Below are 24,497 nucleotides of genomic sequence, written 5' to 3'. Positions count from 1 at the left end.
AAAACATGGAGAGAAGTGCCAGGTTCAGCTACAGTAACCCCAAGGCCCGTACTTGGACCGGGGTTACCGTCTTCTGTGCTTATCTGGTGGTGCTGATGGTGGAAGTCTACATCGAGGTGTTCGAGAAACAAACACATCTGCGCATTTACGACGCCATCTGTAGTGCGCTTAGGAAAATACAAGTGGTCAAATAGAAGCTAAACTTCAGACTTTTGTGTCTTGTTTATCATAATGTGATGTCGATCGAATGGGATAACGAGTGTTGGATTATTTTAAAGTGGTTTCATGGAATGCTTGAATAAAGAAGACGGTGATTTGTAATCTTATCTACTGATAATGTACGCACACGTAGATAAGTTACTAATTACCTATGTACCTACACTGATAAGGAGTCTGAAAAGTCATAAAATACAATACAGTTAAGAAAACATATTTTATTTATAATTAAGTATCACAAAAACAGGCTTAACTTCACTTATCTGTTACTTAAGATATTCATCTGACACACCTATCTATTGTATCTATCTATTTATAGTTATCTAGCTATCTATAAATTAAACTATGTACCTACTAACATACAATTTATCAGTCAAGCAACTTAGATACTTAGGTACACTCAACAATCTTACAGAGCAGTTTTCCTACTTATGAATAGGTATTAAAACTATAACATTACAAACTTTTAATGATATACAAATTTTCACTACCTATCTAGCACAAACGAAAGCCAATTCACATTCCTCCAATCTTACATACCACATTATGTGTCTCAACATCTCTACCACGGCACATCACTAATTCTCAGTTCTTCCTCAACGTCTGGAGTTGTTTCTGTTGTTGACGGTGATGGCGGTGTTGCCCCCCCGCCTGGTGGTGATGTAGGCGGTGGGGTTGTCGTGCGGGGGGCGCTGCAGGCGGCCGGGGGCGGGCGCGGGGGGCGCCACGGCGATCCTGATTGGCCCCACTGGGATGCGCTCTATTGGGATGATCTCTCGTCGCGGAGACATAGCGGGGTACCTACGAGGGAATATATCAACGAAAATAGCTTAGAAATGTATATACTGTATTACCAACAAAGTTTAAACAGGTTTAAAGCGTATTAGCACGGTAGTTTTTTGTTGTAAGACCGGTATGTACAATCCATAGAACAACACGCACTCGGGTATACTGTTGTGTACTAACTAAATACAATGGGTATGGTAGTGTTTGGTAGGTGTAAGTATATGTATAAGAATAGAATAGAGTTTTTGATACATGCATCAGCTTTATGACTGCTCCATGCCCATACTTAAGATCTACTAAGTATTAGGTACTTATTTAGAATCACAGCTCAATTGTAGACACATAGGTCTCCCCCTTTATTACTTTGACTCTCCGTCTAGGAACTCAAGGACTATAATATAGACTGTAGGTACCTCATATAAAATGGATTATGTCGACTCTTACCTTCGAGCTTCGACTGTATGCACTTTTAAGTTACTTATTCACTGTAACTCTATCAATAGATGAGGTTTGATATTTTTTTGATAGTTATTTCGTATAAATTAATATGTGTAACCACTTTGAGGCCCTCCACTCGTATCTAGTTTTAAACAAAACATGTTTGTCGTTTCACCTCAATAACACTTGATCACTTATCTCTCTGAATGATAATGCTTTATCAAACGTTTATCCGTAAGCAAGAGATTAAACTAAAGAACCCTCTAGTTTAGATACACTTTCTACTACAACATAGGTAGCGAGGCAGAAAGGATAGGGAGAAACCATGAAGTATATCAAAGAAAGGTGTAAGTAACAAGCTTATAAGGAGCATTCGCGTATGGTCTTCTTTATCTTAGCGAGTCGACTAGGTACTAACCATTAACTATGTACCTACTAACTAAAGAAGTCACTAAATAATACCGATACTGCAGTTGGAAGCGGTCATGAGCTCCTCCTGCGTACAGGTGAAAGGCACGCAAGGTACTATAATGTAAACTGTAAAGATATTTCAATTTAAACAAGTGCATGATGAATAATTTAGTTCTTTCAAAAAACAAATAGTATTTCTTCTCGACAGGGGGATTCGTATGATACGCCATCTGTCGTGAAAATGCGGCAATAAATGCTACATGTACTGCCCTCTAAAATTTTTGTGCCACTATTGTTAAAAAGTTACACCTTACACTGTAATTCATTTAACATATTTTATGTAGCAAAATTTAGGCTGGGCATGTGTTTTTTCTGTGTGCTTCTGCTTAGCTGCTGTAGAAGGTTAGACGTGCGTTAGGACAAACATCACTCACATTTCACTCACGACCATTAGCAGACAGTGCTTTGGTGAGGGAGGCCAAGGACAAGGTATGTAAGAAATTTTACAACTACTGTTTTTATTTTAAAATTTATTACAGCGTCCACGTGAGCACTTAAAATGCACGTCCCAGCCCTACCCTCAGCGTACCATAACCAATACCTCTCTCGTGGCTTATTTCAGATTTCAAAATGAAAACATGATGCATGCTCAATTAAGTTCTAGGTGGTTCTAGTCACGGTGCTTGACTGTGTAGGTATATAGAGTGTGGGGTATTCCATAGTAGCACTCAACGGTTAAAACTAAAATGTAGAGAGATATAAGAAAAAACATACGTAGTTATTAATATTTTTATTACATTCTAAGGTAATAAGACATTTATAACAAAACATAAAATATTTACATTCACCATTCGTAGGTCGATTCATACTTGAAATCGCAAATTCGTTCGGAATACTATTGAAATATTTCTGAATACATATTTATCAAACTGCGAAATGCTTACATTTTAGACATAATTGTTGGCGGTAAATAAATAATAACACTTACAAATTGAATAATTCACTATTACGGCATCTATCACCACGGGATCAGAGAGACGTTTCTTACTTGCAGCTTATTTCTAAAACGAGCAACTACGCATAATACTTTTCATTCGACCTGGAAACCCGAGTTAACCCTGCAACTGGACCGCAGTTTTTGCAACCTTTATCAGCCCAGCTGCCGTCATTAACCCTAATTCTCCAAGCCCGGTAGTCCGCCCAATCCCGTCTTCACTTGTCTATTAACCCTCTACTTGTTGGCGAAGTCGACTCCGACCTTGATGTTCTTGAGCAGCTCGGGGATGGCGGCCTTGAGCAGGCACTGCTCGTACTGGTTGAGGGTTCCGTAGCCGAGGTTCTTCTCCACGCCGCTCTTGCCCAGCACCAGCGGGTTGGCGAAGTACGGGGCCTCGGTCACGTTGGACGCCACGTACGCACACTCCACCACGTTGGCGTCGCCCTGGAAGAGAGGATACGTTAGTTAGAGGGGTTACTTCAAAGCCGTTTACGGTTTTTATTCTACCTACTAAAATCATCAAGATGTTTTGAATTTCACTGTTGTACCAAATCTTGGCTTTTAACCCAATATTCCCGCTATTATATTGTTTATTGGTAGTGATTGGATTAGGAAGGCCAAGGACATAGTGGCGCTCTATATGGAAAAAGACTATATCAAACAACAGTCGATTGGCTGATAATTTATTAGGATGTAACGGTTATAATAATAGTTACCTTGAGTCCTCTGAGCACGGCGTCAGTGAGGCGCGCGCCGGCGAACGCCATGGACAGCGTGGCCGAGCCGCCGCCGGCCTTCGCCTTCACCACCTACAGAATACAAACAATAGAATGAGCCATCAATGTGTCATCACTATTGAGAGACTGAAAAGAGAAAAGTAAGTGCGCTTTTCCCTGTACAAACATTTTACATTCACGAAAAAGTAAACAAACTTAGATTAATCCAATCTTATTACAACTCATGGGTACATGCAATTGCATTTCCCGGTAAATGAAAAAGGAGTAAACCTATATGAACTTTTTATACTATAGCATTGTCTGCTAGATTCATATTGGCACAAGCATCATAATAAGACCATGACATACATTGCTATGAATGGACTTTCCACTGTCCACTATATGTACGATGATATCCATGTATAGGTAGATGCGGTTTCATTTTCATTATTGGACATAATGGTTTCATTGTGATCATGATATATGAGGTTCAGTTGGTTGTTTGTTCACTGAACTGTCTCATATCTCTAAATAATTTTATAATGTGTTAAGGAATAAGTACTATACACGGTTAAAAAATATGGCTATCTTATCTGGATGGCAACGAGATTAATCGGACATAATGTTTATTAGAATTAGAACTAATTAGCTTGTTACCATAAACAAATTTGACTGTTTCCTACCTAATCAAGCTAAGATCACATCATACCAATGTACATAACATACAACGTAATGTGTATTTAACATAACTTGTAATTATCCAAAATCCAACTGTGATATAGTGATATCCCGTTTTCTTCTTTCATTTATCAATCTTTCCTCGCCTTGTCGACAACTCCTGGTCGCACTCACCTCAGTACCAGCCTCCTGGATCCTCTGGGTCAGCGCTTCAATCTTCTTCTGGTCAGTCAGCTTGACCGGGGGCTTGCTCTGCGACAGCACGGGGATGATGGTGACGCCGCTGTGGCCGCCGATGAGCGGGATGTCCACGCAGCGAGGGTCCACGCCGTTGATCTCTCCAATGAACTGGCAGGAGCGGACCACGTCCAGGGTGGTCACTCCGAGGATGCGCTTGGGGTCGAGGACGCCGGCCTGGAGGTGGGAGGATGGTGTGTTAGTTGAATATGAAGTTATAACTAAAATGTACCTTCGATTACAGAAAAAAAATCCTACTCACATCCCAGCTAACCGGTAACCAATTTGTAATCTAATAATATCTTTGCAAGTAACGTTGTGGTAACATGCGTCCCTTAAATGTTTAAGGTCGAGTCGCAGTGTGTGAGTTGTTCTCACATATTTTAATTTCATACCTACACTCTTCAAGAACCACAATACTGATCACGTCATGAAGTATAAGTATAATAATAATATGTTATTTGTTCTGTACAGTGTATTGTTATTGTTCTCGAGGTTATCAGTACTCGGGCCAGCGAGAGAGCACACGCTCTGCTCCTCATCCGATCAAGTTCAATAACAAGCTTTTGACGTAAATTAATCTATTGTGACGTTATTTGATATTTTATACAATTTTATGACCAAGCCAAATAGTTTTTTAAGAAACACTTTCAAAAATATAAGTAAAGAGGCAAGGTAGTCAAGGGACAAAAAATATGATCAATATCATACATATTTCAAAGTATCTACAGCTTGATAATTATACTTAGATGTTGTTACATCTAATAGTAAATATGTAGATCACTCAAGTACTTATGTATAAATAGCTCATGTTGAATTGAAATATTTACTATGTCATGAAAGATAAGGGTTCATTACAATCCCATTAACATCTAACCTATGATGTAATGTATGTACTAATGTATATTTTACTAGAAACATAACTACCTAATATGTTAAATACCTACATACATAATTAGTTGTAAAGTATTGTCATGGATTTTTTCCAAGATTTTTATTGTTTATGAAGTAATAGTGAGTGTTTCTACAAATTGGTAATGTTTCAAGTTTAATACAAAATTTGGGGCCTTCTTTAACCATCTTGAAATCATCATCAAAATAAATTTTGTTATTTATCATGAAAACATTTTCTTTTCAATAAATATATCTAATATACATTTTATAATAATATATACATATAAGCATTTAATTGTTCATCTATTTAGCTGTCGACTTGTGTTTATCTGTGCACTTGAATGGTGATAAGAAATACTTGGAAAAATTTAAGAATCCTGTGATAACAGAGTCTGACGACAACTCATATAGCATTACACAATGCATTTCATTTCATAGAAATTAAATTTATTCTTATTTCAATGCTGAACTAATGATATAATGTTTCTTGAAAATGATAAATTTTAGCGATCAATATTTTCTTGAATAGACATTTCAACACAACCCATAGCAGGGAGAACTTTATCCATCATCTTTGCTTACCTTCTTCATGACCTCAGAAGCGATGGGCACCATGGAGTTGACGGGGTTGGTGATGATGGCCAGGATGGCTTTAGGGGCGACCTGAGCGACGCAGGCGGCCAGGTCTCGCACGATGGAGGCGTTGGTGTTGAACAGGTCATCACGAGTCATGCCCGGCTTGCGGGGCACTCCCGCCGGGATCACCACTACATCCGCACCTGGGTTAGACCAAACAGAGATATGGGTTTAGTAACAAGTCGAATAAGCCCTAAAGTTTCATAAAACATTATTTTGATAAATTGATGAATAGTATCTTCATGTTGTGAAACCTTTAGAGACAAAAACCATGTAAATAAAAACAGCTGGAAGATTCAAAACACTTGACTTTGACTTACTAAGGCAGATGTTGGACTTCTGCCAAATATTTCATAAAGCAGCAAAACTGTGTAAAAACAAGGAAAATATTCTACTAAGAATCATTGCAAGCAGACATTGTGATTGATGTACTTAGTAATACTACAGTCAGCTACATAGATATTTATAATAAGGAAAAAAATACTTGTGTCTCCAAGTTTAGATGAAAAATAACAGCATACATAGGTTATTATGTATTTCCAAATTGATTTGATTCAGCAAAATAAAAAAATCTGTAAAATAAATCTAACCTTGACAATGCTGACCTTGAGCTCTAATTTTAGGTTAGTTCATTCATTGCTTATCATGAAAATGAGGTTATGTATTTAACACATTATGTAACACTTTTACTGCATTCATGACCTTTTTACTAGCCGCAGAAAGGGGTTAATAACCCACAAGAGGTATTACCTAAGCTATTTATGCAATGTATACTCTCACATGAATAAACTTCATCAAACAATTAGGTTTATCCCTCAAAATTTGGCCAAAAAATCCTAAAACATTACAAACCATTTTCCAAAGCAAAAATCAAGTATCTCCCACGCAACACAACTCCAGAACCTCCACAGAGTTTGCATACCTTTGATGGCATTGGCCAGCTCCTCGGGTCCCTTGTGTCCGGTGACCTTGGCGGGCGTGTTCATGTGCGACAGGTCCACGGCCACGCCGGGAGTGACGGGCGCGATGTCGTACAGCGCCAGGTGCGAAACCAACGCGTTCTGCTTCAGCAGCAGCGCCAGCGGCTGCCCGATGCCGCCGGACGCGCCCGCCACCACCACTTTGAAGTTCCTCTGCGGGTTTTAGCATAGACTTAGTCATTGAAGAATCCAGACGGTTGGACCAAGATGGATAAGCTTTCGAAGTCGCCAGGCAGTAGAATTCTAATTGTAAGTGGTTGGAAATGATGTTTACCTGGGAGCTGGTGGAGAAGTTCTTTCCATTTTGCGCGACCACGACGGTGACGGGTTTCAGTGCACGGGAGAACATGGTGGTGTCTGGGTGGAAGCCGGTTTTACTTATAAAATTTTATTTTTCGATGAACAATCCAGCTGACCCAGCTGACCTCAGAAGATAAATAGTGATGTGCAATCGGACTTTTTGAAATGTCAATTTGACAAATAGTGTTGCCTAAAACCGATAAAGTTTCGGTTTGGACGTTCTGTTTCTGCTTGGTTTCTGCTCGCTAGAAGCAAAAACTAGAACTAAACATTTTGTTCTAGTCAAGTGTCAGTCATCAAAGTGTCAAAACTGTCAAAAACAATCATCAAATTTCACGTCAAAATAGAAAATAAATTAGAAAAAATCCTACTTGTTTTATTTTATTAATGCTGTGATTGTGCCCTAAGACTGCAATTTAAATAAACATCCCCCCCCACAGTGCAATAACACAGCTGCACCATGGACGTGATCCAAGCAGTGAAGATGTACATCACCAAGATGACCGAGGAGAGTGGGCCGGGAATGAAAGTTATTCTCATGGATAAAGAAACCGTAAGACCCTGGATATCTACTTAGGTTCTACTGCTAGTTAGGCCCGAAGTGTAATGATTACCTGATGAAATATTTGTTTAATTTAAAAAATATATAAGATATTAAAATATATATATATATATATAAGTTAAATTAATCATATCAGTTAAGGTCTATTCAGTTTTCTAATCCCATTGGCCTCCCTTTTTACTTACTTTTAACTGAATATGCAGTCCAAATACTAGGGAGTGGGATTTTAAGTTTTACGCTTTAATTCTTATGGTGGCTTCATCAGCTATATTACAGTCAATTCATAAAATCTACTGCTTATTAACATAATTATATTTGAAACCATTGAATCATTCCCAATGTTTTAACTACAAACCCCTGTCATGGTCTAGGCCCCATAAGTTTTAACTATAATATTAATCCCCTAGGTCAAGGGTCTCTTTAAATGATGATACAATTTGCTTATGTTCTATTTCCAGACTAGCATAGTGTCCATGGTATACAGCCAGTCAGAGATCCTTCAGAAGGAGGTATACCTGTTTGAGAGGATAGACTCGAATGCACAGTGGGACAACCTGAAGCACATGAAGTGCATTGTGTTTGTGCGTCCCACCTCCGAGAACATTGCACTACTGTCCAGGGAATTACGGTATCCTAAGTATGGGATGTATTTTATATGTAAGTAACATGTATTGTGATCTTTTGACTGATATAATGAAGAAATACATAATGTCCCTTGGAAGAGGTCTACTAGGTCAATATCCATTTATCTAGTAAGAACCATAAGAACCACCTTTACTGTAAGAACTGGCTTGCTATAAAGATGTCAAATTCAAATAAATTTTCAAATTCAAATAAATATTGGGTTGTAAATGAAAACAGCAGAAAAAAACATTAATCAGTGTAAGTTACTACTTTACTTTTCTTTTTAAACCACATTCATACCATTTTTCTATTCAGATTTCAGCAACGTGATATCCAAGGCGGACATCAAGACGCTGGCGGAGTGCGACGAGCAGGAGACGGTGCGGGAGGCGCAGGAGGTGTTCGCGGACTACCTCGCTGTGGACAGGCATCTCTTCTCATTTAACATTGTTGGGTGTTTGCATGGTGAGGGAATCAAAGTATAATACTCAATCATTTAATGCATCTAGAAGTTTTACAAATATGGTGTTTTTTTTATCACATTGGAAATAAAGAGTTTAAATGAGAAGTGAATATGCAACAATTTTCTTGTGAAAAACTTTAATACTAAGCCAGATAGTATTATTTTATTGTTATATCGGTTTATTGTTATATCGGCTTTCTTTGTGTACATTCCGCCTATTTCTCTCATCTACTATACTTACTTTGACATAGGTACTACTTCAACACCCAGATTCACGACTTCAAATAACACACTCACCCCTAACCACACAGGTCGCAACTGGAACCAAACCCACTTGCAGCGGTGCGCGCAAGGCCTGCTAGGCCTGCTGCTGTCCATCAAGCGACGCTGCGTCATCCGCTACGAGGCCTCCAGCGAGCCCTGCAAGCGATTAGCGGAACGAGTCAGAGACTTGTTGCGTAGGGAAGCGGTGTTGCTGGATAATAATATACCGTTTAACGGTGATGTGCCGGCGCCGCAGTTGTTGATTTTGGATAGACGGGATGATGCTGTCACGCCGTTGTTGAATCAGGTTAGTGGGTTTCTTGGTTTCCGTCGTTATAATAAACTAACAATAGACCTCATTTCCCTCCATCCCTAAGCAGGGCTACGATACTCTGTCCTCAACTATGCTAACCAAAAATAGACGTGCCTCCAGCTATAATCCTCCAAAATTTAAACTCAATAGAAACTATTTCTGATGATGCCAAAAATTAGTCGTGAAATAGTCATAAATAGTCGTGTTTTCCAAAAAAATAGTCGTATCATATTTTCGGAGTTAGAGCTATACTTTATGGAGGATTATAGCTGGAGGTCTCCAGCTATAATCCTCCAGCCTCTGCAGAACAAACGGTAAGGCCTATCGACTTGGTTAAGGTCTCAAAAAATAGTCGTGAAATAGTCGTAATGACATGCCAAATTTCAGAAATAGTCGTCCAAAGATAGCAGAGATATAAAGGTACTTTGCTGCAGCCCTGGTGGAGGATTATAGCTGGAGGTTTTGAAAATATCGAATATCTTTGGAACTACTATGACTATCGGTTTGAATTATGTCTCAAAAAATAGTCGTGAAATAGTCGCTTCTATTTATTATAATTTTAAGCTTGATACAAGCTGTTAAATAAAGATATCAAATTCTTCATACAAATCAAAGTGGACGAGAATGCCAAAGCAAGCCAGTACACAAAAATAATAGCACCGTAGCATTGAAGTACTCATGTCGAATTTATCTATAAATCATTTATTTCGTCATACTTTGCATCAATAGTATCTAAACGAATCTTTGGTATGACATTTTATTGATTTTGCTCTTTTTTTGATTAACCTTACTGTGTACAGAGAAAACGTATGCCAATACACGCACACATTTATCTCTGTTATCTTGACAAACGATAGCGACGATGACGACTACGGCGATGTAGTACCTAGGTCAGTTATTGTCATCCCTTACTATCCCGTGATCAGACAAATATTGCTATCCTTGTCTCCTTTCTAACCGGCATGCATCGCACGCATAGAACGCGTGAGCGACTGCGTCACCGGTAACATCTTGACAAGCTATAGCAAACCGGTATTTATTACGTCCCTTATGTGACCGCCGCCGCGCGCCGCCGCGCGCCGCCACCGGTGAAGTTGGGGTTAGTATTTTGCATGTTTTGTTTGATAATTTGTTTACAGTTTAGTGCAAACTATGGTCACGATCGGTGTTATTGTTGGTTGTTAAAATATTGTGAGTGCTCTATATGCAAATGAATATTCAAGATGTTATATTCTAAAAGATATTAGTGGATGCAGATAAGAGTGTTTAGTGAGTGCTATGTTTGAATATTTACAAGTAAGTATCCTTTTTAATACTCAATATCAAAGCAAGCCATCCCATTTTGTTATGCTCAGCTTATTTATTAACATGATTTTTTATTGAAGTATCGTAGCCAAATTATTTTTTAATATCTATGCTTAATATGTATGGGAATTGTTATTCAATTAGCAATTTTACACTATGAGCTAGTAAATTGTGCATACATGCAATCAAGGCTGTATGTACATATCTTAGTAGATACGAAAATATGTGGGTATCATCGATTACCTACATATGGTAGTCCCGGTTAAATGTGGATATTTACCCCTCAATAGCAAAAAAAGGCCTTTAATCTATATATGTATAAAAATAAATTATGTGTAACCTACCGATGTCATGTGCTGGCTATCTTTATCGATTTCAGCAAAGCGTTTGAAACACTCAACTATACCACCCTCTTTTCAAAATTACAACAAAACGGCATACAGGGACCCTTCCTAGACTTACTAAAAAACTATCACACTAATAGGTTCACAGTAGTAAACATAAACGGCGCCTACAGCCAGAAAATACCTACTGAAGAAGGAGTAGCACAGGGGTCAATCACCGGGCCAACCGAATATCTCCTTTATGTAAACGACATGTCCAACATATTTACGGAAGGAACGGTTTATCAATTTTCCGACGACACCTGTCTAATTACTGCACACAAAGATATCTCCATAGCTCAAATACAACTCCAACACAACTACAACCAGTTATGCAAATGGGCTCATGACGTAGGTCTAATCATAAACGCACAAAAAACTAAATTACTACACATTCACTCACCACACCTACACACAACATTCACGCCTCACATTTCATCTCACACACACCAGTGCTTCCATTCCGATAGCTACAATGCGACTTGTAATTGTGATAGATTAGAACTAGTTAAACAACATACCTACCTAGGTCTAATCATAGATAAAAATTTCAGTTGGAAACCGCATATAGAACACTTAAGTAATAAACTGAGGGCGTTAATGTCTCGGTTGCAAATTCTAAAATTCAAATTACCCTTCAATATATTAAGAACGCTGTACCTATCACTAGCAGACTCCATTATAAGTTACTGCCTTAGTAGTTATGGCCGTACATTCACAACTAACATAAATAAAATTTACGAATTACAACGTAGAATACTGAAGACCATTGTACCTCCAAAAATAAAACAAAAATACACTCACAACGAATTAGGTTTGTTTCACTACTGTAAAATATTAACTGTTCACGACAAAATCGAATTATGTATTGTGGATGAGGAATATAGTCGCATCCCTTCTTTAGAGAAAAAGTCAAGGCCAAAAAATCTGCGGACCTTGAACTATTTACCTACTTATGTTACTCCGCGGTATAATAATACTTACGGACAAAGGACCTGGGAATACATGCTCCCCAGTATTTTAAATAGGATACCAAAGATAACCGTCGATAGCCTCACAAACAATGTATCCAAGAGAAAAGCCGTGTTGAAAGCATATTATTTTTCCTGTTACATTAAGTAATATACCTAAGTAAGCTACATAAATATATATATATATATAACTAATAATTTTTCATGTAAAATCAATTTAGGCCTTAGTAAAAGTCAAGTTCTGATTGTGTGTACCTAGGTAAGTACTCATTTTTGTGTCTCATTGTCTTAACTTTTTTCTTGTAAAGAACATAATAATGTACCTATCATAAAATATATTATTTTTATACGTATTCAGGTTTAAAATAATAATTAAAAAATGTAGACTTTTTTATATTGTTTAGCGATATAGCGATCTCACCATGTCGCACTTAAATCTAGTGGTTTCAGCGCATGGTTATTGTACTTTAACTTTATGTAATCTTACATGTATTAAATAAATAAAGATAAAAAAAAAAAAAAACCTATAAGCCTACCCATTATTATTTCAGGTGAAAACACAGCCTATCGATGTAATGCGCCGATAAACTATCATGACTGCATTGATGTAATGCGCTAAAAAACTGCAATGGCTCCGAATACATGATTACCAGATAACAAATCCTAGGTAAGAATTTATCACTATTTTCATATGGTATTGTGCTTATGCTAGGATACAGTGTTGTGGTGCTGAAGTTGATAAAGTTATAACAGCCAATTTACTTGTCAAAACTCATTTGTACCTATAAGTTACAAGCGACAAAAACGTGTTTCCGAACTAAATACCTATGTAAGTAATTCACACCCTGTGAAATTTCATACAAGTTTCAAACGCACCGTCCGACCAAACCGGTTTTAGACAAAAGCCAAATTGTTTACTCAGCTATCTCTTTCGCTCAAAAACAATAGAGGTCGGTTATGGGACATATATATTGAAAAAAGCGAATACACTAATGAACAGTATTTCTATTCTACCCTTTTCGCACAAAAGTTCGCAGTTTCAAGTTATTGTTGCAATAAGTTACTGATAAGAAATTTTACTCCACTGTTTGCTGTGGTCTCCAAATGACAATAAATTACCAAACAAATAGTCTAGGTGAAATAACGTTATTACTACTCGTATATCATATATATGTGTATATAATATAAAAAAAACAAATATTTTTATTAATAAGACGTTAATTTGCCTTATTTTTTTTTCAGCGCAGTTTACGTGTGTTCTTCAATAACGTCGCAAGCTACAGTGGCTGTTCATAATTTTTGCAAGTTCTACACCTACAGGATTCAGTTATCTGGGCATTATAGATACCCTATTATCACCTACGAAGTTATTTAGGTATATTTATTAAAACCATTATACAAGGTGTTGCAAAAAGTGTATACTAAGCCGAATGCTACATGTGCAGCATGGTATATCTAAGCCTGAAACTGAAATCAGAATTTAAATATTCGCGAAAAAAAATATATCATTTTTCATAGAAACTTAGTTGGTCACGTGACTTTTACTATGGAGAATAAAAATAATTAAATCCTAATCTACCTAAATATGAATGAAGGAATGAATAACTTAAGTATAAATAAAAGTACTTTCGGCCTGTGATTGTAATTAAATGATTTATATTTCATTATGACAATAACCGTGATAATACTTACCTAAACCTAATAATGAACAATCTGTGATTACTTTAATCTAAGCTTATTATGATATAGGGCTAGAAAATAATTATTTTTAAATAGTGAAATAACTACATATTTAAGTTCATACAATGTTTTTTTTATTGAACTACGTCAATATTATATTATTACTTAGCAATAAACCAACTGTGATTATTTTAAATTAAACTAAATATGTTTATGGGTAATAGTCAAATAATACTGAGATAATTGTATGAAACCTAATCTACCTAAAGATTGTTTAATGAATAACTTAAGTATAAATAAAAGTACTTTCGGCCTGTGATTGTAATTAAATGAGTTATATTTCAAACACCGTATTTTATTCCTATCGCTTGAGTGCTACCGTGTACTGCGTCTTCAATAAAACTAATCCCAATTTCACCGGCGGAGGTGGCGGCCACATCAACGCTAATAAAAACACAAGAACAACACTATTTGTGTGATCCCGGGATAGTAAGGGACGTAATAAATACCGCTTTGCTATCGCTTGTCAAGATGCAACCGGTGACACGTTCGCTCACGCGTTCTATGCGTGCGATGCATGCCGGTTAGAAAGGAGACAAGGATAGCAATATTTGTCTGATTACGGGATAGTAAGGGATGACAATAACTGACCTAGGTACTACATAGCCGTAGTCGTCATCGCTATCGTTTGTCAAGATAACAGAGATAAATGTGTGCGTGTACAGGCATACGTTTTCTCTGTACACAGTAAGGTAAAAGGCAAAAGCAATAAAATTTCATACCAAAGATTACTTTGGATACTATTGATGCAAAGTATGACGAAATAAATGATTTATAGATAAATTCGACATGAGTACTTCAATGCTACGGTGCTATTATTTTTGTGTACTGGCTCGCTTTGGCATTCTCGTCCACTTTGATTTGTATGAAGAATTTGATATCATTATTTAACAGCTTTTATCAAGCTTAAAATTATAATAAATAGAAGCGACTATTTCACGACTAATTTTTGGCATCATCAGAAATAGTTTCTATTGAGTTTAAATTTTGGAGGATTATAGCTCGAGGGACGTAAAAATAGACATAGACATAGACACATCATTTATTTACTAAATGAATACACATTACAAATACAAAACAACTTCAATAGAAACAATGACATGAAGAATCACAATAATTGTGGTGTGTATTATGTCAGTAAAATGGCTCTGACTCAGCATGTGCTGTACAAAAAGTTATACAGCGCTGGTAATTCTGCCAGAACCAGCGAGTTGGGATGGTACGCGGCTAAAATATAATATTATGTTTGACGTCTGTGTTTGTTCCGAAAGATTTATGTAATTTAATAAGATTGTTGATAGTTATATAAGAAATAGGTACGAGTAGGCCAGATCATTTTCTCACATCCAACATACCATAAAATTATATAACAGAACATGTAAGCATAAGCATAGTAAAAGGCACAATCCAAACATACCTTATGTCCCCCACTATCAACGCTATCACACACTCGTTACAGTTCACTCCGTGTTGCGAACATAGTCCGACCACTTGATGTTCATAATCTGTCGTAGTCATCTAAGATGGAATTGGTCTAGCATACGGATGTGTTTTCGGTATGGGCACGGTGTCTTAACGTGTGCCCAGTGTGCACGAACGTTCCAAGCCAAGATTGGCTATATGAGTCACTTGAGGGCACACCAGCGGAACCCTCAGCAACTATAAAACACGGAGTTTGAACGCAGTCGCCATGGCCGAATACGGCTAGGAGGATATATATAATTATACAGTTCACTCACTAACCCCTTCCTCTTTCCCTCCACAGCCGTCATACCAAGCCCAGGCAACTCAATAACTGATGTACATATAGCTTTAAGACCATTACACCTACATCTTCTTCTTCCTTGCCTTATCCTTATTTACCATTATACCTACATAGTTATAATAAATAAATCTCAAGATGAGTAACCCCCTCCCCTCCACAGTGGACATACCAAGCCATGGTGCACGAGCTCCTCACCATCAACAACAACCGGGTGTCGCTGGCGCACGTGCCCGGCGTGCCCAACGACTTCAAGGAGGTGGTGCTGGCCTCGGAGCAGGATGATTTCTATGCGAAGGTCTGTAGGTCGATTTTGAAGTTTACGGTCGCTTGTGAGTCACTTCCGACAACCCCTTGAGGGAAAACAGAGCATATGTATGTATTTTGTCTCTGTCTCTGTCGGTATGTAGGTATTTATTACCCAGGCTTCGAAGTTTCCATCATTGAACCTATTAGAATACAACTCGGATTTAGGTCAATGAAAATACTACGTTTATTTCTGCCTCTTAACCCTATAACTGAGAGAAATGTTACAATAAAAATACAATACAATTTTTTAATACAATTTTTTACAATAAAAATACAAATGGCGTAAAGTGGGTGCAGCAATGCACCTCTGCCTACCCCGCAAGGGAGTACATTAGTACAAGGTGTGAGTGTTTTTTTTTTTGTTTTGTTTATGTTACATGTTACAATATTAAATTGGTTTAGTCATTAAAAATATTTGAATAGAGTCAAAATATGTTGGTGCCCATGTCTAGACCACAATGGGGCTGTCTGGCGCATGGTAGTCTTTATACTGTTACATAATATATTTTCGATAAAATTATATTCAATCGTTTCCAGAACCTGTACTCGAACTTCGGCGAGATCGGGCAGACGATCAAGACGCTGATGGACGAGTTCCAGAAGAAGGCCAAGAGCCACCAGAAGGTGGAGAGCATCGCCGACATGAAGAACTTCGTGGAGCAGTACCCGCTGTTCAAGGTGAGGAGGGTATTTATTTGGTTGGCTATCTGTGCAAAATTGTAATGGCCAGGCTATAAGATAGATAGATAGTAAAAGTTTTACACACAAAGACACAGTAAAAACTACCCAAGAGGATTTAGCCCTAATCTCAACGTTTTGCAGGATAGGATTTGCGCGTTGGAGGATATTTCACACAACATGAACATTTTGACTAGACCCCAGTAGAATAGACCCCAGACATGACTCGAAAACAAATTTAAAATATCTTTTTTTTTTCAAATAATTAATTTTTATTTCGATTCGAACGTGAGTTCTTCAGCACAAGAATCAGGGTCACTAACTGCTGTGTCATTCGTTCGCAGTGCCCCAACAGTGGTAAAATATTGCCGCACACCACTTGTCACTCTTGTCACACTACTACGTAACTGCAATGATATTTTTTTTCCAACAGTGATGAAATATTGTCGCTCACCACTTGTCACACCAAATTACATAATTCCAATTCATATATTTCCAGAAAATGTCCGGCACAGTCACCAAGCACGTCACCGTGGTGGGCTCCCTCTCGGACGCCGTGGCGACGCACAAGCTGCTGCAGGTGTCCGAGCTGGAGCAGCAGATCGCCTGCCAGAGCGACCACGCCAAGCAACTGCAGGTCAGTGTCAGCCGCTGACAGTGTGAGGTGCTGACAGTGGTGGCTCTCTGTGGGAGCTGGAGCAGCAGATCGCCTGCCAGAGCGACCACGCCAAGCAACTGCAGGTCAGTGTCAGCGACTGACAGTAGTATCTCGCTTCTGAAGAATTCTGGATATCCTTCTGCGAAATCTCCTTGCCTCTCACATAGGTATAGCGCTAACAACAAAACACTCCTCGACCATCCCAACGGAATAGTACCGTTTACCTCTCTCAGGTGGTCGGTCTATCAGACTAAGGGCGAGTTTTTTGATCCCTAGTTAACTCAACCTGGCTACCATTAGTTAAAAACCAACGAAATTCGTATGCAGATGTCATGCTTGACACGTGATTTGACTAATGGTTAAAGTTGACCACGGATCAAAAAACTGGGCCTAAAAGACATCCCAGGCTAAGTGCTCGTAATCTCCACTTAAGGGTCAGCAAGGGGCAATCGAGGGTTGGCATTGTCATAGAATTATGTAGTAAACGATGCTCTACAACCTTGAAAAAAATCACACAGGTAGCCGAAGAGTCTAGCTAGGTGCTGAATGATTCGAATTCAAGTAAATGCTTATGGATAACTGTAAATAAAATTCAGAATATCACGAAAAACCACTCCCGTATTGTAACAACTGTGTCGTAATTATTAAGAATTTTCATATGATTTTTATCATATTATAAAGTTAAAGGCTTGGACTAGGCGCTAAATACCTTGTTTTTTAATAAACACACACTTATTTTGTGTAAATTAATCCCAAACTTGAGCAATTTTTTTCCCTAAAATCTTCATACAAATATCTATGGCGGCTTTCTGTGTTATAAAATCATAAACACAAGTGACGTTTGACTCAGTTGGCCGCTGGCCTCCAAAGAAGGGTCACGTCGGTTTAGGCAGCACTGACAGCTCGCGATCTTATCGTGTACAGATACAAAATCACTGCACATTGGTTGTCATTGCACTTTTTCAACTTTTATGACACCAACATAATTTGATTTGAAATTGAGGAAGCATAATTCTTCCAGTATATTCAATACATTAAATTAAATTAGATAGTGTGCAATATTCTCGTGACATTACAGTCTCGTAAAGGTCTGATGAGGAGCAGGAATATAGCGAATGGATCTAAGTGATGACAATACGCACGAACATTAGGTTAGGGATCAAAAATACAGTCTCTTGGTGCTGGTTGAGGTATGGTCTCGTGAGGATCTGATGAGAGCAGTAACACGGTGGTGGCTCAATTTTATTTCAAAGATGTTAATAGCTAAAAGAATCGAGTTTGGGCTATTAAGTATGTTTTTCAGAGAGAGAGAAAGAGATTTTATTTTTCCTCTGGATGTGTTAGGTTTACTGGGTTTACTAAGTTCATTCTGTAAATGGCATCAAGTTGTTATGTGTTCATAAGTAATAATTATTTATTAACAAAATGCTGTTGGTTCTCCACGAAAATGTAAAAATAAAAATAAAATAAATAAAAATAAATTCGTAGCGTAAAATTGTCAATGACGGAATTTCTTCTATAGACAGTAGCCACAAAAAAACAAACGATAGATGGCGTAATTTGAAGATAAAGATACATTTATTCGACACATAGACAGCAACAACAAAAAAAATACAGATTTAAAGAAAAAAACACATACTTATACAAAACAACAAAGAAAAAAAAGGATACACATCAAAATAACTGGAAAAAATAAAAGCCCCAATTTACTTGTTTGGGACAGGGAGTACCATAATTTTTTTTTTGGGGTACCTCCCATCTATGCGAAATATCAGCTTGATATCTTTACCCGTTTCTGAGAAAAAGGGCGGTGACAGACAGTCAGTCAGACACACGGACAACAAAGAGATCCTATAACGGTTGCTTTTTTTTCTTTTGACGTTCGAAACCCTAAAATTAAGTAAAAATATTATGCTGCTACCAAAAAATTTACTTACAGGTATTGAAAAAGCGGTATATAGTTACATAAACATACATAACGATATATAAACAAATTATAAACAAACAAAAAACCCGACTGCACGCTAAAAAGATGAAAACAAGTCCCAATGTTAATGGAAAGTATCGTAGGCGGGGACCAGCAGAGGGTTCACCATTTAGCTGAATGTTACTTAGAAAACGGCCTTGAGTGGCGGTCAAGTTGGTCCCCGCCTGCGATACTTTCCATTAATATTGGGACTTGTTTTCATGTTTTTAGCGTACAGTCGGGTTTTTCGTTTTTTATAATTGTATTTTTTTATTTGTAACTTTTTAGTTGTGTTTATTTTATGAAATTTTACGTCAGTAGTTCATGATCATTTTTTATTTCAATAATTTTGGTGTTGTTATTTAAATACCTTCAATATGCATATTTTTGTAATGTGAAAATCAAGCCTTTTCATTTGATACCTTACACGGCAAAGTTGAATTATTATTTTTTCGATCATCACGTTATATCCTCTAGAGGGTGCTATGTACATTTTAATGGAACGTCACATAGCCTATAACCATCGCGCCATCAATACGCTTCTAACAATACCTTATACATCAAAATCTATCAAGCCTTTTAGGCTATAGGAGGGAACAAAGAAACAGACAAACATACATACATACAATCAAAAAACATTACCCTCCTCCTTCGGCAGTCGGGTAAAAAGGAGTAAGACAGGGGGTCATTCTGAACTATTGCTAGACGAGTTTTGGAAATTAACAAAAAAAAACCTTTTTCATAGAAACTTTGTTGGACATGTGACTTTTTACCATGGAAAACGAATAAATTTTTTTGCGAATTTGCAAATCTCGCAGAACAAAGGTTGTTCAGAATGACCCCTTGAGTCATCCCCTTTTGGCTTAGTATAGCCCTTTTGCGACACTATGTATTTACTTTGCTTTGTCGTCGGGGTTCAGTTGGCTGGAGGATGCCCGAAACTTATTATCTACACTTTAATACTTGTAGTTACCTTTCTACAAGTAAATACCACATTTGTTTGAGAAAGCTAATCGGGTTCCGAGTATAGAGTAAAGTGGCACCCCTATTAATTTCTACTCTTTCCTGGTGCCTACCAGTGTAAGTAAGAATTATACTTACTTACCCTAAAATCACCCAAAATGTACTTGAACATAATTGTCAATAAAGTTGGCGAGTAAAAGTTTATCGACCCACTGTGCAAACTTACATGTGTGCGTGTCACTGCGTGTGCTGTGTGAAGAGCATTGAAAACCCAAAATTGGCGCGGACGTCACCCTGTACGGGCCCTTAATACATACTTAATTATACTCTTTATACCTATTTACAAGTACCCTTAATAATATACAGGTGTTCCAAAAAGGATATACTAAGCCGAAACCTACATGTGCAGCATGCTGATTTCAGTTCCGGGCTTAGATAGACCATGCTGCACATGTTGGTTTCGGCTTAGTATACCCTTTTTGCAACAACCCGTATAACCTCAACATCTCATACATAATATATTTACCAGTACCCTCTCCCCTCCACAGCACCTCAAAAAGCTCCTAACCACGGAATCCGTCCGCCACTCGGACGCGGCGAAGCTGGTGGCTTTGTACGCGCTTCGCTACGAGAAGCACGCCAGTTGCGCCGCAAGAGACCTGCTGCAAGCCCTGAGGGAGAGAGGGACGCCTGACGACCTCATAGGTGAGTGTGAGAGGGAGAACTATAGCTTAGATACCTAATGGGGTCACAAGGCGCAAAGATGACCAAAGCGCGACAATGGTGACGCGGATGAATCGACCGTCTAAATGGAAATTCGGCTAGGTCGTAAGTGAGTGACCACCGCTGGATGACCTCATAGGTGTCAGCTTTTTCTTCTATATGATATATGAGGTCATAGGTGAGTGTGAGAGGAGAGCTATCTAATGGGCTTAAAGCCGCACGGTTTTGGCCCAATAAATCAACCGTGTAATAAATATCAATTCGGCTACTTCGCACGTCACCCTGCTACATGCGTTAAGGGAGAGAGAGACGCCCGACGACCTCATAGGTGAGTGTGAGAGAGAGAGCTATAGCAGCAGACAGAGAGCAGGACCTGCTGCAGGCGTTGAGAGAGAGAGGGACGCCTGATGACCTCATAGGTGAGTGTGAGAGAGAGAGAGCTATAGCAGCAGACAGAGAGCGGGACCTGCTGCAAGCGTTGAGAGAGAGAGGGACGCCTGACGACCTCATAGGTGAGTGTGAGAGAGAGAGCTATATAATGGGGTTAAAGCCGCACGGTTTTGGCCCAATAAATCAACCGTCTAAGAAATAGTTATTCGGCTACTTCGCACGTCACCCTGCTACATGCGTTTAGGGAGAGGAAGACGCCCGACGACCTCATAGGTGAGTGTGAGAGAGAGAGCTATAGTAGTAGACAGAGAGTGGGACCTGCTGTAGGCGCTGAGAGAGAGAGGGACGCCTGACGACCTCATAGGTGAGTGTGAGAGAGAGAGGTATAGCAGTAGACAGAGAGCGGGACCTGCTGCAAGCCCTGAGAGAGAGAGGGACGCCTGATGACCTCATAGGTGAGTGTGAGAGAGAGAGCTATAGGCTTGGGTTGTATAATGGGGCTAAACACAGATGTGACTAACGCCTCACGATTAAGACACACCGTCTAAATGGGAATTCGACTAGGTCGTAAGTGACTACACGCGCCGTCCGATAAGGTCATGTTGTTAGTGTAAGCTTCTTATGTAATCTCTTCTCCCGTGGAAAAACTTCTAGTAACAGTCTTCCATGGCAATGATTAAAGATACGAAGGTTAGTTTTGCAAAGACAACCTAAGTTAGTGAGGATATACCCTGTTTCTTCCACCTTCCCTCTGGAACGTTTATAAGGCGTTTGAAAGCGACCTGAGAGCGTTTAGCATGTGTCTAAGTTTTGATGTTACGCCCGAGTTTCATCATCAGTTAGATCATAGCCAGGGATTAGTTGTTGACTTTTGACACATCTGTCAAGAATTTAATATAAACATGACCTAATAATTGATGAAATTACAATGTAACAGGGGTGTGAATGATCTAACATACTATGGTGAAACTAGGCATAAGGCCCACTGTCTCCAACAGTTCCTAACACCCTGTATACCCCGCAGCGCTCGTGCTGGACGTGCTGGAGTACGGCGGCGCGCACGCGCGGCACGCTGACCTGTTCGGACTACACGACGCCGTCAACATCACCAAGCGGTTCTTCAAGGTATCACCATGTCCCTTTCATAAGCCATTATATTATGTGTCAAACTAATATAATACCGTTTCTGACTGAACCCACAAAAGGTGCCTCGCGTTGATGCGTTTCGCCAAGTTGCGCTGTCGCTGCGTATTTTTCAATATATTTATGACATTCCCTATACATGTCACGACGCAACGCAGCACAACGCACTAATGGGCCTAATTCTAACTGCACTTAAATACGTTCGACGCACTCGGCAGTCCACGACGCTATTCTGACAGGCTAATTCTTTCACCACGGTGACAAACCCTAGACGCGATAAGAAGATGATCGCGGATGGACCACACTTTCAGTAGAAGGCAAGAAGTGACCTAATCACTATGATAATTATGACTTTATGAGAGGGATCAAGAAGGGGTTTGGTTCTTTTTAAATGTGAGACTGTGGTAGGTACCTGCAAAGATCTACATATACTGCCTTCTTATGTTTCATGAAACTGTTCCACAGTTTTGATCTATTATGATTACTTAACCTCATTTTAACCTCAAACCATTGACCTCATCTTCCAGGGCCTCAGCGGCGTAGAAAACATATACACGCAACACACGCCAGCTCTAAAAGACACCGTCGAAGACTTACTGAAGGGCAGACTCCGGGAAAACCTCTACCCAACACTAGGCGGCGACGACGGCTACGGACGTAAACCACAAGACGTCATAGTATTCATTGTAGGGGGCGCCACTTACGAAGAGTCCCTCTGCATACACCAGATCAACCAGAACTGGCCCGGAGTGAAAGTCATCCTCGGGGGCACGACTATACATAACTCCACGTCGTTTTTAGAAGAGGTTAAATCGGCTATGCAAGGGGTTCATAGGACGCATACGCGCCATATTAAGAATGTTGCTTGAGAGCGTTACGTTTTTGTATGATTTTCGTTGACGTAGGATGAACCTGCGTGCGGAGTGTGAGTTTTTAGAAAACTAAACGCAAATTTGTATGGAGCGAGAGAGTAGCCGCGTACTCGCGCTGCACTAGCCTATAAAGCCACACGAATTATTGTTTATGTTTCACTTTTACCCTACAGACCATCAAATCAAATGTATTTGTTTCCCAGAACATGAGTTGTGCATACGGATTCAATAGTAATAGTATTTTTTCCATAATTTCTAAAATTGTAACTAATGTTAATATTGGTACTTACCTATGTGACATCACTGTTGGTATCATTCAGAATTAGGCCCTTTGTAGGGCTTGAACCCATTGCATTGTGTGTACCTGTTATGTAAATACATAATTATAATTAAATATTTAAATTAGTTCTGCTTGACAGACACTATGAATAGTATTCAATATTACAATATTATAAAATATTACAATTTATTACGAAAATATAACTTACGATATTGTTTAATATTAACTTTATCGTTGGATGATTGACTGTAAAATCTTACGATGTAAATATATTTATTTCTTAATTTTAAGGCAATTATAGCATTTATACATATATTTAAAACGTATTCTTAAATAAATTTTATCTCACTTAAGTATTAAATGTATTTTTTTCTATTATTTTAGCGATGATTTATGGATCCTATTCGTATCGCTCAAATGAAAGACTTACCTACAGCAATTTTTTTTAAAAGACCATTGTTGTCACTTTGATTTCATACAGTTACTCCATTTATTTAAATTAATTTAAACCAATAAAACAAATTAAAGACTGTGTTGTATGAAATATGAACGCATTACGAGTATGAGCACAAGATTGTAAAATAATGGAATTTATGATCATAGAAGATTCTATGATTAGAAATTCCATTATTTTAGAGCTGTCAGAAAGCATATCAGCTAAAGCAACTATTGATGTTTCATTTCCGGTCACTTATTTGCCAGTGTGTACCAATTTCGGCTCACAGAATTTAATTGAAGGTAGTTGAGGCTAGTTGAGGGTAGAAGGAAAAATGCACGTTCGCAAGCTCCGCGCGAGCGCGCGTCACTTTAGTGTGCGCAGCCGCGGTGAACAGACGTGC

The 24,497-nt window shown here is 38.6% G+C and overlaps 2 protein-coding genes across 2 annotated transcripts; one reads left to right on the top strand and one right to left on the bottom strand.

Annotated features, from left to right (window-relative positions):
- Positions 1 to 2,626: 2,626 nt before the first annotated feature.
- On the bottom strand, positions 2,627 to 7,438 carry LOC105394135 (malate dehydrogenase, mitochondrial). The gene is made up of 6 exons (XM_038118415.2): positions 7,264 to 7,438; positions 6,932 to 7,142; positions 5,956 to 6,152; positions 4,417 to 4,656; positions 3,565 to 3,657; positions 2,627 to 3,292 (listed from the first exon to the last, which is right to left on the bottom strand). Exons 1-6 carry the CDS (start codon positions 7,336 to 7,338, stop codon positions 3,083 to 3,085), a joined length of 1,026 nt encoding a protein of 341 aa, XP_037974343.2. The 5' UTR covers positions 7,339 to 7,438; the 3' UTR covers positions 2,627 to 3,082.
- Positions 7,439 to 7,589: 151 nt separating this feature from the next.
- On the top strand, positions 7,590 to 23,825 carry LOC105393898 (vacuolar protein sorting-associated protein 45). Its single transcript, XM_048626277.1, has 10 exons — positions 7,590 to 7,842; positions 8,310 to 8,508; positions 8,791 to 8,940; positions 9,250 to 9,509; positions 15,840 to 15,974; positions 16,523 to 16,663; positions 17,163 to 17,300; positions 20,799 to 20,955; positions 22,388 to 22,488; positions 23,034 to 23,825. The coding sequence occupies exons 1-10, from the start codon at positions 7,750 to 7,752 to the stop codon at positions 23,373 to 23,375; spliced, it is 1,716 nt and encodes a 571-aa protein (XP_048482234.1). The 5' UTR covers positions 7,590 to 7,749; the 3' UTR covers positions 23,376 to 23,825.
- Positions 23,826 to 24,497: the final 672 nt, after the last annotated feature.

This window comes from Plutella xylostella, chromosome 16 (genome assembly GCF_932276165.1).
Source record: "Plutella xylostella chromosome 16, ilPluXylo3.1, whole genome shotgun sequence".
NCBI classification, from domain to species: Eukaryota; Metazoa; Arthropoda; class Insecta; order Lepidoptera; family Plutellidae; genus Plutella; species Plutella xylostella.
Note: the sequence above shows the minus strand (reverse complement) of the source record. Positions and strands in the feature narration are given on the sequence as shown.

Excerpts from the sequence above, each read along its gene's own strand:
- LOC105393898 (XM_048626277.1), top strand. The coding sequence starts at position 7,750 with ATGGACGTGATCCAAGCAGTGAAGATGTACATCACCAAGATGACCGAG. Across the intron at positions 8,509-8,790 it reads GTATGGGATGTATTTTATAT|ATTTCAGCAACGTGATATCC; the intron begins GTAAGTAACATG and ends TTTTCTATTCAG. Across the intron at positions 15,975-16,522 it reads AGGATGATTTCTATGCGAAG|AACCTGTACTCGAACTTCGG; the intron begins GTCTGTAGGTCG and ends AATCGTTTCCAG.
- LOC105394135 (XM_038118415.2), bottom strand. The coding sequence starts at position 7,338 with ATGTTCTCCCGTGCACTGAAACCCGTCACCGTCGTGGTCGCGCAAAAT. Across the intron at positions 6,153-6,931 it reads GCTGGCCAATGCCATCAAAG|GTGCGGATGTAGTGGTGATC; the intron begins GTATGCAAACTC and ends GGTCTAACCCAG. Across the intron at positions 3,658-4,416 it reads TCCAGGAGGCTGGTACTGAG|GTGGTGAAGGCGAAGGCCGG; the intron begins GTGAGTGCGACC and ends TGTATTCTGTAG.